Genomic DNA, 20,650 nt, shown 5'->3' on the forward strand with positions numbered 1-20,650 from the left:
GTGCTGCATAATGGGTGCACTTTGCTGTGTAATGTGTAGAATTGGTGCACTGTGCTGCGTAATGTGTAGAATGGGCACACTGTGCCGCGTAATGTGTAGAATGGGTGCACTGTGCCGCGTAATGTGTAGAATGTGCGCACTGTGCTGTGTAATGTGTAGAATGGGTGCACTGTGCCGCGTAATGTGTAGAATGGGCGCACTGTGCTGCGTAATGTGTAGAATGGGCACACTGTGCCGTGTAATGTGTAGAATGGGTGCACTGTGCCGCGTAATGTGTAGAATGGTTACACTGTGGCGTAAGGTGTATATGGAGTACTACTGCTGTGCCGTGTAATGTGAATAAGGACCACAATTGTGTGGCATGTGAGTTTTTGGAATTGTACATATAATGTAACATGGATCATATTCATTTATAAAAAGCCACCATGGACCACGCCTGGTTTAAATAAAAATAAAAAATAACAAAAAAATAAATAAAGAGTCCCAGGCCTTGCTTAAGAAATAAGAAAAAAATGAGTCCCTAAGCCTTTTTTCTATATTAAAAAATGTCCCTTATTTATTAAAAGAAAAGCCCTAGGCCAGCAGTGGCCAATCCGCAGCTCTCAAGCCGCATTCAGTTTTCTTTTGTGTGATGCGGCTACCACTCCTGGCACTGCTCCTACTGTCAGCCTGCCTCCTCTGATCAGATGAGGCTTCACTTGCAGCTGGGAGGAACCCGCACTGCTCCGCTCCATGCGTGATGTGATTTTATGATGACACATTGCATAATGAGAGGCGGAGCTCAGTGCAGCCACAAGGAGATGTTAAAACGCTGACGCAGAGATAATTGCTGTGTAGCTGCGGGGGCTGCCTGAGTGCCGGTCGGGGGCAGCCTGAGATCCGGTGGGGGAGGACTACCTGGGAGTCTCCACTGCAACGACGAAGACCGCCGAAATAGTGAGCTGGGCGACCCTGCTGACAACCACTGAGTCAAAGGAGGAGATGAAGTGGCCACCAATGTGAATCCTCTATTATTGATTTTAATAAAGGTCAAATACACTTGTTTTCATATTTATGATTTGTGCACCTTAGGTATCATTTAAACTAGAGATGAGCGGGTTCGGATTTACTCAGTTCTTAACGCCAGAATTATCGCAAATTATTTTTTTCTGGATTTTTCTTATTGGCTAACCAAAACACGTGACGTCCGTGAGCCAATAAGGAGATTCGGGTAAATCCGAGTAAAACCGAACCCGCTCATCTCTAATTTAAACCCGACCCACACACTTATCTGCTCTATTCCTTCATCCTTCCTCATCTTACTTTTCAACATTCCTCCTTTCCTCCTTTCCTCCCTCCTTCCTATCCATTTTTCCTAATTTCTTTCTTTCTTTTTCAGGTTTTTCTGTCTCCTGTTTCCTGAGGGACTACCGTCCTGTATATCCTTCTTCCCACCACATAACACATTCTTGCTTCGCTCTGTACCTTAGTGCTGTGCTGCATCTTACCTTACCTGGATTTACACATGAATGTTGGTTGGAATGACATTGGAGGGGGCTGGAGTGACACATCGAGGAGCTGATGTGTACTACCGTATGTGTTTATGGATTTTAAAAATGTATTTTATGTGGCTCTTGCCCTTTCAATGTATTTTAAGTTGGATATGGCTTTTTCAATGTATTTTGTGTGGATGTGGTTTCTAAAATGTATTTTATATGGATCTGGCCCTTTCTATGTATTTTATACCAGGGGTTTGGCCTAGCGGACACAAGGCCATGCCCCATTTTGCGTGTACGCTTTCGGCGTGCACAAATTTATAGATTTTTCTTGGCTCTTTTGTTGCTGACTGCTTGGCCACCTCTGCCCTAGGCCTTGTTTAATGATTTAAAAAAAGCTCCAGGTTTTGCTTAATTAATTATGCAAAAACCTAGACCTTGCTTATTTATAACCCCCCTCCCAAAAAAAAAAAAAAAAAACAGCCCCAGGCAGCAATAAAAGTTTCATATTTGTAAATGTTTTCATCGTATATAATTATGGAAGCCGTTGTATAGCATTTAACAGGTTTATTTATCTGTATAATATTTCTATCATGCTTCTATAGTTTTTTTTATGGGGGGAGGGGAGGCGCCATTTTTAATTTTGCCTTGGGCGCCAAAAACCCTAGTTACGCCTCTGGTTTGGGGCTTAGGTTTTTTTAAGTGCCATCCTGTCTGCAACTGCAGTGCCACTCCTAGATGGGCCAGGTGTTTGTGCCGCACACTTGTGTCACTTAGCTTAGTCATACAGCTACCTTGGTGCAACTTTTAGGCCTAAAAACAATATTGTGAGGTGTTTAGTGTTCAGAATAGACTGGAAATGAGTGGAAATGAATTTTATTGAGGTTAATAATACAGTAGGATCAAAATGACCCCCAAATTCTGTGATTTTAGCTATTTTTTTGTTTTTTTCAAAAATCATCCAGATCCCTAAACCAAAACCCAAAAAGGTGGTTTTGGCTAAACCAATCCAGATCCAAAACACGAGCAAGGATCCAGATCCAAAACCAAAACACAAAACACGAAAAGTGCCCGCCGCATATCTCTAATTGGGACCATTTTCAGGGAGTGCCATAGTCAGCCACTGCAAATTCATATGCAGCTGGATTGGCACAGGATTCCTAAGTAAAACGCTCATTCTGAGACAGCATAGGGTTACTCAGATTGTGCGCTCAATGTGCGCCCGATGTTTCTGTTTACGCATTTAAATGAGAGATGTGAGACTCTGGATGTTTCTATGCACAAGAGGACGTCTGAGTCATTAGCATATTTACACAAGTTGGCTGTATATGAAATTGCAGCTGCGCATGCAACTGCATGCAACTTTGAGTCAGGCCCACTGTAACTACGCACCTTCCCATGTGGATCAGGCAACTATAAAATCCCCTGCTCTCTGAGCTGTGTGTTGCACACCTTCTGATGACATAGAGCAGACACCCAATGATTGGTCTGTTCTACTACTTCCTCAGCTTGTCCCACCTTCGTCTCCATATAGTCTCCTAAAGTGCCCAAAGCACCTGCATGACTGGGAAGTTATACAATCTTAACCAGCACCAGGGGGTTGGAATTCTGGATAAAACAGGAATCCCCTGGAAGGTCACCCTTGAATACAGTTAGAAGAGATAAATCATACAGCATGTATTGGTGGTTGGGTGAAACACTTGTAGTTTATACAAACAACCAGGGCCATAACTAGGTGTGTGTGGAGTGTGCCACCGCACATAGAACTGCAGGGTAGGGGGCGCTGTTGGCAGCACTTGTCAGTTATCTGTTTTAATTACTTGTAACTTCCACTCTTTTTGAAGCCCAGAATCTCCTGACTGCCCCTGTCTCCTACCCCCACCACTTCCATCGATATACCTGTACAGCATTCATGGACTTGACTTGGTAGCTCTTTGTTGTTCAGTTGCACTAACCTTTATTACATTTTGGGATGCTTATGTGCCCGGGATTCAAACCTGTTGCCTATGACATTGCAGATAGAGAATTCCAAGCTGAAGAGTTCTAACTATTTGAAGCTTAGCTTGTAATTTGTGAAGGGGCGATCTGCATTGTGGCTGTGCAGATCTATGTAGTGTGTGGATGCAAGGGATTTGATGTGTGGCTTGGATTATGGTGCTGGCTATTTTCTTAAGGGGTACAGGTAGCTTCATATAGTTAGAAATCTCAGAGTTTTTATGTGGGGTCAAGTGGCTCGGTGGATGGGTTGTTTGGCTGGGATGCAGCAGGTTGTGGGTTTAAGTCCTGGGTGTGGCAGTATATTGAAATGTGTTATTTAATGAGGGGTATTGTGGCTGAATGGCGGAGAGCTCTCGGGTTGAGTGCATGAATGTGGTATAAAGAGGATCTGTGTCCAAATCCATTTTTTTGCAGTGTTCTATAAATGTATATACAAAATGTGGGACATCATAGCATGGGCTTTCTCTGGGATCAATTTTATCATGCCCCTTCACAGCACCCTATGTCCCTATTGGTAAAATGGGGGGAAAGTGGGCAATTCTCTTTCTGGCACAAGGCATCAAAAAGTCTAGTTACAGCTCTACAAACAACTAATCATTCTATGCATCCTTTGCCCTTATGTGCCTTGGAAATTTGGTATATCCCTTAAAACATTGTACTGTTAAGTCACTTATTTTATTTTCTGAATTTAAGTATATCTCTAATATATCTACCACTGACATGGTATGGTACTACCTTGTATTTGAGTCAAATAGTTATTCCAAATTTTTCCTTTCTTTTACTTTGCAGCTGCTCTTATTCAAAACAAAATGAATCTTTCTGTTGATCCTTGTGAGAACTTTTTCCAGTATGCCTGTGGTGGCTGGATAGAAGACAATCCCATTCCTGATGACCAGTCGAACTATGGAATCTACCCATGGCTGAGGAATAACGTTGATCTTAAAATTAAAGGTATGTATTTCCTCATTTGTAATGTATTGTGTTGAATTGGAGACTATAAACTTGAGTGTAGCAAAAGTTTTACAACAGTATGTAAACTTACCAAATATATTATAAATGTCATTCTAGCTACTTCAAGCTTTTCTCTGTATTAATGATTAATCATTTGCACCTGGCCATCTCTCAGCTGGCAGCGTGCCCCTTCCTCTGGCATCACGGTCAACAATCAGCACCTGTGTGCGCAACACTTCAGCCGCTGGGCTTCCCGCTGCCGCCACTTATATACCATTGTCTCTCTCAGCACCCGAGCCCCTACAGCAAGTGTTCACTCCACTCCGCTCTTGGAGCCAGTAGTCATAGGTTGTCCTTGCCAGAGACATCATTCATTTTTCTCCCAGGAGGCCTCAGTGGGCCATCCCCTCAGGTCCTGGTACCCTTAGGCAGTTGCCTTACCATGTGGGACATGTACTAAGCAGTGATAAAAGTGGAGAATTGAACAAGTGGATAAGTTGCCCATGGCAACCAATCAGCTGCTCTGTATACTTTTACAGTATCCAAATTATAAAATGTTACGTTAATGCTGATTGGTTGCCATGGGCAACTTCTTCACTGGCTCACTTCTCCACTTTTATCACTGCTTAGTACATCTCCCCCAATTGTTTAATGAAAGCGAGCTTAACATGCAAAGTTGCTACTTCAAGTACAGCAAGTACAGTCTTTGCTTCCATATGAACTTTGTGATGAGTAGTTATAAATACACATAATTTTAATAAAACAGTGCAATAGAAGCTTTTTTATTTTTTATTTAATTGTAGCAAATACACTGTATACGATTTTGCAAGGTATGAGCCAAGCATAAGAAACATTACACGCAGTGTTAAGCAACATACAACAAAACATATCCCAGCACACTTCCAATGGCATCCACTACAGTATATAGGTGTTGCAATGATAGTAGGTTTTTGTGCCAGCATACAGAGATACACAATCACTCAAAGCATCTGCTAGATGGAATTTCCAAAATACAGAATTACGGGGTGTGCACATGAATTATAAAGTATATGTGAACTGAACATCCATATTTTTTATGCTCCTAAAGGACTGGGGATTGGCTCTAGGGCTGTTTAAGCAGAGCGGGCACGTTGGGTTGCCACCCCATAAGGGGTGCAGTGCAGCTGCCTAGGATTACTACTGTCAGTGTCTGGAATTTGCCCCCTTTCTGGCTGCTCCACCTTCTCCATTCGCTGTTGGGCTGTGGGGACTAGTGTAATGAAGAAGATTGGTAGAGCAACTTGCTATCCCATTGGCTTCATTAGAATGGATAGGGGTCAGGTCATTTTATAGAAATAGTAATCAAATGAAAATAAACAAATGTAAACAAAGTTCATATTAATATTTTTTATTTTTATATTTTTTTTAACAGTTTGATGTGAATATGATAATTTCATATTGCGAATCTATTTGATAGTTTTATGCTTTGCATTGCTAATAAATAATCAAAATTGCACACAAAGTAAATTTTTGTAAACTTTTAGGTAGTTCCCAATCACTATAAAAAATAGATAAAAATAAAATTATATGTATATATATATATAAAACTCCCCAAATATTTGTTTACAACTTTAAATGTAAAATGACATTTTCTTAGCTTCCTTCTTGGACTTCTTTTTCCGCTGGGTAACTCAATTGATTTATCTTCATTCTTGATCTGACATGATTCACTGCAAACATCTTCTCTCCCGGCTTCTTTTTTTGTGTGATTTATTATCTTTAGTTGTTTAATCCCATAAGCCAAAGGAAGCTCCTTGGTCTGAAAACACCGTTCAGATAAATTTCTGGCTCTGGCCTTCTATTATTATTATTAATTATTGTATTTTATTTATATGGCGCCACAAGGGTTCTGCAGCTCCTAAGTACATAAACAAAAAAAGGTTACTTACAGTACAAGACAATGCCGGACAAATACATGGTTTATAAACATTTCTGCATCAGCGATCTTAACACTCAAATAAGCAGCAGGGTGGCAGAAACCAAGGTATGAAGTAGATAATAGTACAGTGTAAGTAAGGGAAAGAAAAGCTCATAAGAGAAGAGGACCTACATTTCAAAGGATCTACATTATGTTACATTCTAGTTTATATAAATAGTTGCTCTTTGCACTTAAAAAAAATTGTATGGGTTTATACATCTAGATAATTTTATACTAGAATCCTGAGTATAAATATTGGAGCTAAACTTGTAACTTAAACCATTGAAATGAACCTTTGTTACGATACTCATCCAAGAACATTAAGTACAATATTTATTTAAGTCATAAGGGACAGATTTAACTGTTAACAAATAGGCTATAACTTATTGCACAAAATATACAGTTACTCAGATTTTATGGTGTTTATCCTATTGAAGAAAACTTTTTTTTTTGGCATGAAAAATATAAAACACACAAAGAACTGGCAAGTATCCTTTATTGGAGCACTTTGGGCTATTTCACAAGTGTTTGGATTTATTCATGAAAACTACAAATAAGTGAAACAATTTACAACAATCTGGGGAAAGGATAATATAAAATGGACCTGACATAAATATGCAGAAGGCTGTACATAGCCCTCTTTAGCCGGGTTGGGTACGATATCCTGGTGCACAGCATGCCAACAGTCAGGATCCAGGCAGCGGAATCCCAACGTAACACGAAAAAATCCCAATGGATTTTGGTAAGTATTGTAACACTAACCCTAATCCTAACCCTCCCCTCCCACAGCCTAGCCCTAACCTGACCTCTAGTGCCTAACCCTAACCCTAACTCTAATACTTACTTGTTGGGATTCTGATACGTGGATTCTTATCATCGGGATGGCCCCCAGTAGAAATGCCCCAGTAGAGATGCCCCCTTAGATGTGCCCCCATTAGATGTGCGCCAATAGAGATGCCTCTGTAGTTATGCCCCCTTAGATGTGCCCCCATTAGATGTGCCACCAGTAGAGATGCCCAGTAGTTATGACCCCTTAGATGTGCCCCCAGTAGAGTTTCCCCCATTAGATGTGCCGCCAGTAGAGATGCCCCCTTGTAGCGCCGGTTACAAGCACTAAAAACAAAAAAACAAAACAATACTCACCAGCCCCGCTCCTGCTTCCCGACCGCCGCTACTGCTGCTGCTGCCGCTGCTGCTCCATCTCTGGCCACCGCGGCTCCTCTCTATGGGAGAGATGTCATAACGTCTCTCCCATAGCAGCGCCGCACAGACACTAGAGGTCAATTATGACCTCTAGTGTTTCTCTGAAAATGAAGCCGGCAGCAGCGGCTCTGGCTGCAGCGGGAGCCCACACTGCCCACGGCACTTGCTGCAGCCAGAGTGCGGGGTGCGGGTGGGCGGCGGGCACCTGCGGCCCGCTCTGCTCACCTGTGCCTAGATCCTCTAAAGAATAAGGCCTCAGGGTGACATATGGTAGCGTTGATACACTATGAGTTAGAGTGAGGAAGTACAGCTACAGGTTTGGAACATTATTCAATTTATATATAGACCCAAAAAGACTTGGTCATAGATGTTAGACTGTTAGACAGTGGATCACTCTGTGGTCTGTCTCCGTTCCCAGCACTAGAGTCAGCTTCCCTGCTCTAGTGTTTTCCCTCCTAGTGTCAGCTCAGTGCAGGAGGAGGTGCTTAGTGCACAGTCTGAGAGAGTGCTTCCTGGGAGAGACAACTGCACTGACATGCAGCTTCTGATCTCCTCAGTGTGTGACCTTGTCTACCCCGCAGCCACACCCTGTGTGTATACAGCCGCATCCTTTGTGTACTGAGACGCTGTTACCGCTGTACTGCTTCACATGTATACTGTGAGTTCCTGCTGTTGCAGAACATATATATACTACAAGCTGTTATCTCTGTTATCTGAATAAACCAATCTTCCTGGTTAAGTGTCGTTGTGTGGACTAACATCCCTATCCAACACCGCAACACTCTGCCAACAGGTTATGGGCCCAGGACCCCAAGTTGGAAAGGCATTCTAAAACAGAGGTACATAAGAAATAAAAGTGCAGCTTATTGAAGGAGTACTTTTATTAAATATAGAGAAGAATGTACAATACAGGGAACAGCATGAACTTTACAAAACTAACAGGGTCAGAGAATTACACAACGTGGAAATTCGCCATGTAGATGCAGCTTAAGTGGGAAAAGTTGTGGAAAGTCACAACTGAGCCAGGATCAGACCCAAACCAGGTTGGGGTGGATAGAGCCATCGGGACGATAGGCTTGGCCGTGGAACAACATGTCTACTCCATTATAAGCGGGAAAGTGTCAGCCAAACACATGTGGGCAGCTCTGCAAATGGCGTATTGGGACAAAGGTCAGATGAGAAGAATAAACTTGAGGCGTATGCTGTACGTGACAAAGTTTTTTTTTTTTGTTTTTTTTTGCAAATATATTTATTGAAATTTTTAGCACAAACAGAGTTAAGCAAACAGATATCACAGTAAATCCTCATCCAATCAAAGGGAGAAATAAATGAATACATCCCCAAAGTCTTTTGTGAAATCTCTACTTCTACCAGTCCGACAGTTTTTTAAAGTTATGTCCATGAATCCATAGTGACAATCCAAAGAGCATTACTACTCCCAAGGAACAATGGACTGAAGAAGGGAATCCAGAGGTTAAAGAAAATCAAAGAACCCATTCTGTTCCTTATATGTAGAAACATGCAATATCTGAGACCATGAAGATCAATGTAGATAATTACTGCGATATCAAACAAAAAAACTACTAAACAAATAACATGACGGAGGGGTACGGAACGAAGGGTAGGGGTAGCTGTAAAGAAGAGAAGGGGAATCCACACGATTCAGCAATATGCAAAGCCTATCTATTCACTTCCAAAAACTGACTTTTACCTTTTCTTTTTCATCCACTAGGGGTCACTGGAGTACTCTAGGGATATGGACGGTTCCACAGGAACTAGGCACTGAATAAGTTAAAATTTGAGACTACTTCTCCCCTCCATATCCCAGAGTACCTCAGTGTTTTTTCGGTGCTCACCGAGCAACTAGGCCTGTGGAGTTTCTCCACAATTATTGGATTTATTTTTGATTTTTCAATGTTCCACATCCCTTCCCCCCTTCCAGAAAGGCGAGGGTCCGGGATAGTGGAAGCTGCTGAAGCAGATGTGGGTGTCGGACCTCTCTAAAAAGAGCTCCCTCACTACCACGTGCAGGACTAAAACCTGCAGTAAAGGCTGGACGGAACTTACAGAGAAGCCCCGTCATAGCCGTCACCACAGGGTCCAGGTATGTTGAATGGGGCGGTCAACTCACGCTGCCGCCTCGCTGTGTGGGATACTGTGTGTGTGTGGCCGCCAGCCGCTGCCTTCAGCCGGCCGCTGCCTTCAGCCGGCCGCTGTCTATGCTGTGTCCCCCGCCGCTCTGAGCCGTGCCGGCCACGTTGATTTATGCATAGGCCGCTCCACGGCTCTATGCAGCGCGCTCCCCGGCCCTCGATGCCGCTTCCGGCTCCCTCTCCACCGTAGCCCGGCTCCGTGTATAGAGAAGGATACACGGAGCACGGGGGGGGGGGGGGGCACACAAATTAGTTTTTGTAAAAGGCAGGCTTCATAGCCTAGTGAGTAACTTTGATGCCACAGTGATGTTCCCTGCACACAGAAATGTCAGGGTCACTGGATAAAATCTCATGATTCAACTCTTGTTGATAAAAGAAAGTATGTTTACTAGAATACAGCAGCGCTGCATATGTATTACAATAGGCTATTAAGTCTTTGTTAAACAGGATACATGTTGCTCATATATGTGCAGGTTTGAATGCAACATAGTATGTTTATTAAATCTGCTTACATAATTATAAGTCTGCATATTTAACCATTTTTCCTGTTGTTTTTCCAGAATTTCCTGTATTACATCTCTCCTCCATTGAAGGCGCAGGGGTGTTAAGGGGAATTTGGAACCAGGCATATTGCTGACGTGTACTGCACTTCGCCAGATATATATTTGTAAAGACACCTTAGTGCTATTTACTGAGTCGCGCAAGTTGTATTTTGTATTGTCTCGGTATAATGAGTAAGACACCAGCAAAGACTATTATTCTTATCATAACTGTTTATAATGATATTATCCCAAAGACTGCAAATCTGAATCATGGCTGTGGTCAGCCGAATACTGGCTTTGTTCACTGTTGTAAAGTAAGATGTGTTATACAATTGGTCAGCACATGGTGATTATAAAACAGTATCTGTGGAGCACTGCAAGCATTGTGAGTTCAGGCTCACCTGCAGCAGCTTTGCTTAATTCACTTAGCCACACCACAATTGGATACGCCCGATCTCATCTGATCTTGGAAGCTGAGCAGTGTTGGGCCTGGTTAGCCACCTGGGAATACAAGGTGCTGTAGGTATTTTTAAATCTACAGCCACACCACACTGGATACGGGACCCACTAACTAAGCTGCGGTTAAGCAGCAGACATCTCAGGTTTTTTAAGCCTGTGAGTGGTCACATTTAGTTTCAGACTTCTAAGAATTATTATACCTATGAATCAGGATATATCTGGATATATGTATATGGGTATATAATATATATGTGTATGTGTGTATGTATGCATATATGAAATATATATATATTTATAAGGTCTGAGTATGTGTGAATATACGTTGTTGTATATATGTGTGTGTGTGTATATATATATATATATATATATATATATATATATAAAATATGCTGACATTAAAAATCTATTTTGCAATAAGCAAGACTACAGTGACGCAGTTGGTCGGCACACAGTGCTTATTAAACAGTATCTGTTGAGCACTGCAAACATTGTGAGTTCAGGCCTCACCTCCCCAGATCCCCAGTGGCCTAATGGATAGGACACTGCCCTCCTAAACCAGGGATTGTGGGTTCAGGTCCCATCTGGATTGCAAGTCACTACAGCAACCATTTCATCACCAGAGTTGATGTTTAAACAGCAGCTTTGCTTATTATTTTTACAGGTGGCTCTGTAGCCAAGTGGTTAGGCTTCCCGCCCACAGTGAACTTTGTGATTACATGGACACTGGTTCAGATCCTGGTTTAACAGGTGTATTATATATAAAAAAAGAAAACATGGTAGGACACCATTTTTAACATTATTTCCTGTTTTTTTGCAGGAGGTTGCTGCCCTACAACACTCAGCCTCTGGGGACGGGGTGTTGTTAGGAATTTAATTTATTAATTTATTAATTGTTTTTGACAGCATGTCTCTACAGGAAGATTCACTATTGCTGGTAACCACATGCACGGTAATGCAGGTTTATACACAGATTACTTCCGTGGTGTACTTACTGGTCGGGGTACATGATCACTAAGTCTAATGCATAATCAAACAAGCAGCTTCGCTGCAGAGTCGGTCACACAGTGTGTCGGACAAATACGACTGCACAGACAGACCCTTACCGGTCCTCTTTGGGGGGAAATGCGGGCGCATGCACTGCCTGAGAGGGGAAATTTTTTTTTAAAATTTTTAAAAAATATTTTTTTACTGTTTTCAGCTAAATTGTTGCGGTCGATTCACCGCCAGCCCTCATAGCACCAGGCCAGTACGTTAGGTTCTCAGCGAAGGCTGAACAATTTCCAATGAGAGACAATTGAAATTATTGGGCGTTTAACTACCTATCGGAGTGTACCCTACACAGCAGTACGGCTGTTGCTTCGCCCTGCTTTGGTAAGGGTTTGAGGTAACAAGGCTGTAGTGGCAGGGCACTCCAGTTCAGGTTTGCCCTAAATAAAGACCACCTTACACTTCTTGCTGCCTACAGCTTCTGTGACGTTGGCAGTTGGTTCTGGCGTTTCAGCTTCGCTAGTGGCACACAACGTCCACGTTGGCTACGTTCCAGACGAGAATAGATCACAGACCAGATGGGGGGGGGGAAAATCTGTTTTCCTACCATTGTCTACGCGAATTCCTGAATGATTCCGTCTCATCGACTTCAATTCCTAGGTATGATTCTCGATACGGTAAATCAAGGAATTTACCTACCCGAACAGAAGTACAGGTCATTCGTCATCTGGTACAATTAGTGCTTAAGCCACGCACAGTCTCGGTTCATTTGTGCATTCGCCTATTAGACACAATGGTGGCGGTTTTCGAAGCGCTTCAGTTCGGAAGACTTCACTCACGTCCTTTTTAACTGGATGTGCTCGCACAATGGTCGGGCTCGCTTCTGCAGATTCACCGCAGGGTGAGGTTGTCTCCAAAGGCCATAGTGTCTACTCTGGTGGCTCAAAGTACAGAATCTAACCGCAGGGAAACAGTTCGGCGCCTGGAATTGGATAATTCTCACGGCGGACGCGAGTCTCAGAGGTTGGGGAGCTATAGTTCAAAATTTTCAGCTCCAGGGTCTCTGGGCGGATCACGAAAGATTGCTGTCAATAAATGTCCTGGAACTCCGGGCAATTTACAATGCGCTACGACAAGCAGTGCACATGCTGCAGGCTCAGGCTGTTCAGGTGCAGTCAGACAACGCGACGGCGGTCGCATACATCAACAAACAAGGAGGAATGAAAAGCCGCATGGCCATGCGGGAAGTAGCTCGAATCCTCAATTGGGCCGAGGTGATTTTGTCGGCAGTATTCATTCCGGGAGTGGACAACTGGGAGGCGGATTATCTCAGCTGTCGGGATTTTTATCCAGGATGTTCATTAAATCCAGAAGTGTTTCGCATGTTGGTCCAGAGGTGGGGTTACCCGCAAGTGGACCTGATGGCATCTCGCCACAATTATCAAACGCCCCAGTACGTGTCCAGAATGAGAGATCCAAAGGCAGTGGCGGTGGATGCTCTCACAATCACGTAGCCATACAGTCTCGTGTATCTGTTCCACCGTTTTCCGCTGCTACCTCTGTTGCTAAAATGGATCAAAAGAACGTCCACCACAGTCATACTAGTGGCGCCTCATTGGCCTTGGAGAGCTTGGTTTCGGATCTTCGCGGTCTACTCGCGGACGTTCCTTGGCCGCTCCCACTGCGTCCGGACCTGTTACATCAGGGTCCGTTCTTTTTCTCCGATTTAGAGCGGCTGCGTTGATGGAGTGGCTGTTGAGACAGCCCTCTTAAAAAGAGAGGGCATTCCAGAATAGGTTATACCAACCATGTTACATGCTAGTAAGCCAGTTACGGCAGCTCATTATTACAGAGTTTGGCGTGCCTATATAGGTTGGTGTGAAGTTCGGAAGTTTCCGACATCATCTTCAAGTTATCCCGTCTTTTTTGTTATGTCTACAGATGGGGTTAGATGGAGGTCGGCGTTTATCCACACTAAAGGTGCAGATATCTGCGTTGTCAATTTATTTTCAAAGAAGATTGGCTCTATTGCCGTCGGTACACACCTTTATGCAGGGTGTCCTCAAAGTACAGCCTCCATTTCACTCCACTTACTGCGCCATGGGACTTGAATCTGGTTTTAGATTGCTTATAGTCTTTTTATTTCGAACCCTTACAACAAGTGGATATTAAGTTTCTCACTTGGGAAACAATTTCTCTCCTAGCCTTAGCTTCGGCAGGGCGGGTTTCAGATTTGGGTGCCTTGTCATGCAAGCCACCGTATTTAGTGTTTCATAATGACAGAGCGGAACTTTGGACGAATCCCGCTTTCCTACCAAAAGTAGGGTCCTCTTTTCACATCAATCATCCAATAGTAGTTCCTGTGTTAACAGGAGATTCTGGAATTTTGGTTGTGGTATGCGCATTACGCGTTTATGTATTCCGAACGTCTACAGTTCCTAAGACGGATATGTTGTTATCCTCTATGATGCGGCCAAGATGGGTTGGCCACCTTCTAAGCAGACCTTATCCAGATGGATAAAACTGACCATACGTCAGGCTTACCTTCATGCTAGGTTACAGCTGCCTACATCAGTAACAGCTCATTCCACATGTTCTCCGGGAATGTCATGGGCAGCTGGTCGTGGAGTTCTACGACACAGCTTTTGCAGGGCGGCTGCATGGTCTTAAGTGCACATGTTTGTGCGCTTTTACAAGTTTGATACTTTTGCGGCATCAGCATCTAGCTTTGGCCGTCTAGTGTTACAGGTGCCAAACAGCTCTCCCGCCCAGGGGGGAAACTTTGGTACGTCCCTAGAGTACTCCAGTGACCCCTAGTGGATGAAAAAGAAAATAGGATTTTGGTACTTACCAGGTAAATCCTTTTCTTTGAATCCATAGGGGGCACTGGACACCCACCCAGAGCAGTTTTCCTGGCTTGTGGTAAGTTCAGGGGATCTTATGGTAACACACTCTCACCAACTGGTTCAAATTAGCAAGTTTATTGGGTTGGTGTCAACTGATAGTTGTCAGTAACGTTATGTGTCAACTTTATTGTTGTCCGTTTGTTATATGTAATTCTCCATTAACCTCTATAGCTCCTGTTCGGCTCAGTAAAAAAACACTGAGGTACTCTGGGATATGGAGGGGAGAAGTAGTCTCAAATGTTAACTTATTCAGTGCCTAGTTCCTGTGGAACCGTCCATATCCCTAGAGTACTCCAGTGCCCCCTATGGATTCAAAGAAAAGGTTTTACCTGGTAAGTACCAAAATCCTATTTTTTCACAATACAATAAGAAAGGTCAAGGATTACAATTTTCAAAAGCTTTGTAAATGTGCAGTTGAGTCTCCGTTTCCAAAGTATTTATAAATGGGGGTTATTTAAGATAAAACTTCTGAACCCCTGGGAAAAAAGTCAAAACTAGCATATTTCCTCTAATAATATAAAAACTGAAGGAATTTATGTTTTACCTCTGCAAGACGAGGGACAGTTTTCTTCATCCAGTGAATCAATATACATTTTTTACTTACAGTAATGATGGTGATCAATAGAGGAAGAATACGTTTCTTATCCTTACCCAGGGACCATGCTGAGAAATTTATCTCTAAACATGCCTTTGATTCCGGACTCAACTGCAGATATATTATTAATAAAATGCACGACTTTACACAAAAATTGGCTAAGTTTGAAAGTCCCACATACAGTGTGAGAAGTCTGCTATTGCAGTACCACATTTATAACAATGTCCCTGTTCTTCTTTGACCATATGTCTTCTCTGGTATGGGGTAATATACGCTCTATGTAAAGTGCGAACGGAAACTTCTTGTAAATAAGCAAAGGTTAATTATTTTAATGAAAAGGAACATAACCCTGTCAATTCAGAGATATCTATCAGCGAAGGAATATCTGTTGTCCATTTAGTTAGTAGCAAATCCCATTGTACACGTTTAAAAGAGCTAATAATTAAGTGATACAGATATCTCACTTTATAGACCCTATGTATAAGCAGAGCCGGCCCTAGGCATAGGCAGACTAAGCAATTTGGTATGCCTAGGGACACCAACAGCTGAGTAAAATGATATGCGGCATGCCTATATTCTGTGTGTAGCATTTCGTATGCAGATACAGCCACGGCATGCTGCATATCATTTTAATCAGCAGAAGCTGCTTGTGCATCCTTGCCACATAGCAATGCAAATAAGATGCATTTTCATCAAAAAAGGCGCCCGACGTTAGCAGAGCTGCCAGCTGACTCATGCCAGGCATCTCCAGCTGCATGGCACATTGAAGCAAGATATATGAGGACACATCAGTATCCAAGCAGAGGCAGAGGTCACAGTGTTTGCGGCTGTGTGAGTGCTGTGTGTGGGTCGGATGGTTGTGCAATAGTGTTCGGCATATGTATAAGGGGCATTATGCGTGTCATGTGTATAAATGCATTAATAATGTGCGGCATATGTGTAAGGGACATTATGTGTATAAGGACATTATTAAAGGTTGGCCTAATGTGTAAGTCACATTATGTTTATAAGGACAGTAATAATGTGTGTCATATGTGTAAGGGGCATTACTGTGTGGTATTATGTTATTATGTGTATAAATGCATTACTGATGTGTGGCATTATGTGTATAAGGTGCTCAACTGTGGCGTAATGTATAGAAAGGGCACTACTGTGTGGTCTAATGTGAATAAAGAGAAATATGGTGTGGTGTAATATGAGTAAGGGGCACTTCTGTGAGGAGTTATGTATATAAGGTAAAATGGTACTACTGTGTGATGCAACATGAATAAGGGACACTATCACACGATAGAGGGACACTATCGCAAGATAAAATATGAATAAAGTTGCACTACTGTGTGGCGTAATTTGAATTGGGGTTACTATTGTGTGGCCATGCCCCTTGCCAGCAAAAACACATCCTTTTTTTGGGCTGTGCGCTGAATGTGCACACTATTCCTATTTAAAATATAGGGGGTAGGAACACCAAAATAAGGACTGCTATGGGTGAGGGGTGATGGTGCTGTGAAAGGGGTGCAGGGTCAGAGGTGGAGCTAGTGGTGGTGCTAGGGGGCACCAGCCAAAATCTTGCCTAGGGCATCATATTGGTTAAGACCGTCTCTGTGTATGAGAAAGATAAGTAGCATATCTACAGAATTAATCTGTGATGGGGTGATAGTCTGACTGTTAGTGTATGGTTTGGGTGCTTTTATCGAGGTTAAAAAATGATGCATCTGGAGGTACATAAACATATGAGTTTTAGGCAGTAAGAAACATTGACTGATATCAGAATCAGAATCAGCTTTATTGGCCAGGTATACTTGCGTATTCTAGGAATTGGTCTTCTGTTTGTTATACAACAGCCAAGTAGGTAACAGATAAGCAGGTAGGGAGGGGGGCAAGTAAAGTTATACAGATAGAAATACCGTAGGGACACAAGTGAGTTACATGTACGTCTAGTCAGTCAATGTTCAGGAGTTCAGCAGGCGGACCGCTTGGGGAAAGAAACTTTTGAGGCTTCTGGTGGACCTGGCGGGGACAGCCCTATAACGCCTGCCTGAAGGAAGCAAGTTAAACATGCTGTGGCTGGGGTGTAGCTGGTCCTTTACTATCTTCGTTGCCCGCTTTTAGCTCTGGACAGGTACAGGTCATGGACTGAGGAAAGGTCGGCCCCGATGATCTTCTCTGCAGTTCTGACCACCTTCTGGAGCCTGCATCGGTCCCTCGCGCTGGTGGAGCTGTAACATACCAGTATAGAGGAGCACAGTACCGACTCCACAATCGCGGAGTAGAAGAGGAGCAGAAGCTTCTGTGGAATGTTGAACTTCATTAGTTACCTGAAGAACAGCCTCTGCTGCACTTTCCCAACAGTGGCGTCAGCTTTGGATCCTCATTTAAGGTCCCGCTAGAAACTAGAAGGAGTCCACTAGCGATACCACACTGTCAGCAATCGTTAGCGGAGGTGCACTAGCTGACTTCTTCCTGAAGTCCACTATCATCTCAACAAGTCTGAGGGGGTTGAGCTCAAGGATGTTGTGGCTGCACCACTGGGCCAACTGGTCTACTTCCCGTCTATAGGCCAATTCGTTCCCATCCTTGATGAGGCCAATGACGGTGGTGTCATCGTCAAATTTGATTATATTTACTGATTGCGCCTCGGAGGTGCAGTCATTTGTGTACAGGGAGAAGAGCAGCGGTGAGAGGACACAGCCCTGAGGGGCCCCTGTACTAATGGACCGCACTTAAGAGGTGAATTCCCCCACTTTCACCACCTGTGTCCTATCTGTCAGGAAGTCTACTATCCAGGAACAGGTAGCTTCTGGGACCCCTAGGCGAAGTAATTTGGGGTGGAGGATGCTGGGGATGATTGTATTGAAGGCCGAGCTGAAATCGACAAACAGGACCCCCGCGTAGGTATTGGGAATGTCTAGGTGCTGTAGAATGTAGTGCAGGCCCAGGTTGACTGCATCCTTGACACACCGATTCGAGCGAGAGGCGAACTGTGGGGGGTCCAGTTGGGGGCCAGTCACAGTTTCCAGGTGATTCAAATCCAGACACTCGAACATTTTCATGACCAAAACATCAGTGCTATCGGCCTGTAGTCGTTCAGGTTCGTGATAGAGGGTTTCTTGGAGACCGGGACAATAGTAGGACGAAAACACAAGATCAAATGCTTTTTCAGCATATAATGTAACCACAATAGAAGAGGAGTGAGAAGTAGAAGTAGTGTTTACATGTTGAATAGCAGCTAGGACTCTCCTCACATTCACAACTGAGTGCCTCCCAGTAATGAAGCCTGTTTGATCTCTATGGATTAGAATAGGCAAAATAGGTTTCAGTCTTTCTGATACAATTTTTGTAAAGACCTTATAATCGGGTTTTAATAATGAAATAGGCCTATACGACCACGGAAGATTAAGATTTCGACCCGCTTTAGGTAACACTTTAATAATAGCATCTGAGAAGTGAAGGGGGAGAGTCCCATTGTTAATCATACAATTAAAACAGGCTGCTAGAGGCTTTGCAATGTGCGTACTAAGTAATTGGTAAAACTCATTTGAAAAGCCATCTGGAACCTGGAGATATAGCTGGTTTCAATTGTTTGAGAACCCTGATCACCTCCTCAGAAGTTATTGGAGCTATTAAAGTGGTAGACAATGTATGTGGGAGTTGTGGACGTGGTAGTAAGTCCCAAAAGGAAGAAGAAGAGGAGGAAAGAGACAGCGAAGATTCAGAAATGTTTGGAGGAAGAGTGTGGTCAATGGATCATATAGGGGCAGAATATAGATCTTCATAAAAAGATTTCATAACCTCTGTAATCTAGGAGTCCGATTCAGTTAGGGATCCATCTGGTCTCATCAGGGGATGAACTACCATCTGGTGTTTAGCGCCTTGTAATAGGTTGGTAGGAAGCCTACCAGTTTTCTTTGCAAATTTGTCAAATTTAGAATTAACGTTAAAGAGGTCACCTTCTCCACTCAGTTGCAATAACTCCATAAAATGTGTTTTAGCATTAATATATGTGGACTTGTTTCCTAGAGAAGGGGATTGCTTAAAAATGTGGAAAGCAGTAGAGTTTTGAGTGTAAGTACAAATAAGAAGCATTCCGCTGTTTCTTAAGCTGAGAACTATATGCTATCAGTTCCCCATGTAGGACAGCCTTAGCTGCCTGCCAAAAAACAGAAGGGTCAGAAGATTCATACTCAGTTTTATGTTCTCGAAAACTATTCCACAATTTTTCTAATTTCATTTTAAAACCCTTAGACTTAAGTATGAAGGGAATTTCCATACAGGTTTAGAGCCTTCAGACTTCTTGAAATTTAAAACAACCTTAACCAAAGCATGATCTGCTAAAATTTGGGGTTCAATAACAGCCGAGGTTACTTTGGGAAAAAGTGTTTCCGCTATTAATATATAGTCAATTCTAGGCCACATATTATGAGTCATGGAGAGGTACGTACATTTTCTCTCTCTGTAGAGTTAACAGCAATCAACGTGTCAACTAAGTTAAGAGATCTAGCGAAAAATGGAGCACCTATCTTTGGTAGGGTAAGTGGATGTTTTGGTGGGAAGGATCGCTCAAGAAAAGAAGAGGAAATTAAATGAAAATCTCCAAATACTATTAATGAAGCTGGGTCATAGGAATGAAGCTTCGCCAATAACAAAGTGAAAAAGGATTTTTTGTATTGATTTGGAGCATATATGTTACACAAATGAAATAAAGTTCCCCTTAAATCAAAGCAAATGATCAAATAACGCCCTTCTGGATCTGTGAGAGTGGAGGATACTTTGATATTCAATTATCTCTTGACTAATACAGCAACACCTCGAGATTTAGTATTGTGTGAAACTAAGCCCAAATATTCTCAGGTGAGCCGGGAACATTAAAATACTGTAAACTTATGATTAGCCTTAAGTAAAGCAGAGCAAACTGGAGAGAATGTGAGTCTCGAAATCTCTACCAAGAAATCTTGAAATATAAGTAACGTGTGCCCCTCCCATTGAATAGGATTGATTTTGTGGGATGCTTTCCAAATTGCTTGTTTATGTAGATAGTTTAAAGTCTTGAAAATGACCACCATCGGGTGCTGTGAAGTTTGTTTTGTCTTATCACCTATGTGATGCACCCGTTCCACAACAATATCAGCACATTGTTTTTCAATATGTAGTAGTTTAGGGAGTGTGGTATGCACATATTGTTCCAGAGGGACACCCTTCAGTGACTCTGGGAGTCCTGTGATTCTCAAGTTATTTCGTATGGTTCTATTTTTAATATTGTCTAATTTCTCATTAAGACGTTTATTTTCTGTTTCTAAAGCACGGACAGATTTCTGCAAGCCTGTAACATTGTCCATGATGTCACTGATATGTTTCTTAATCTCTGAGACTCTACCAGACAGGAGCTGCATTTGGTTAGTGATATGAGACACTGCTTCTTGTAGTAAA

The 20,650-nt window shown here is 42.8% G+C and overlaps 1 protein-coding gene across 1 annotated transcript in view; it reads left to right on the plus strand.

Annotated features, from left to right (window-relative positions):
- Positions 1 to 20,650, plus strand: part of PHEX (phosphate regulating endopeptidase X-linked) — a 433,913-nt gene that overhangs the window by 136,656 nt on the left and 276,607 nt on the right. The window contains exon 3 of the mRNA XM_063955773.1: positions 4,263 to 4,424. Within this exon, the coding sequence (XP_063811843.1) occupies positions 4,263 to 4,424 (162 nt within the window). The remainder of the gene's footprint in view (positions 1 to 4,262; positions 4,425 to 20,650) is intronic.

This window comes from Pseudophryne corroboree, chromosome 2, assembly GCF_028390025.1.
Source record: "Pseudophryne corroboree isolate aPseCor3 chromosome 2, aPseCor3.hap2, whole genome shotgun sequence".
NCBI classification, from domain to species: Eukaryota; Metazoa; Chordata; class Amphibia; order Anura; family Myobatrachidae; genus Pseudophryne; species Pseudophryne corroboree.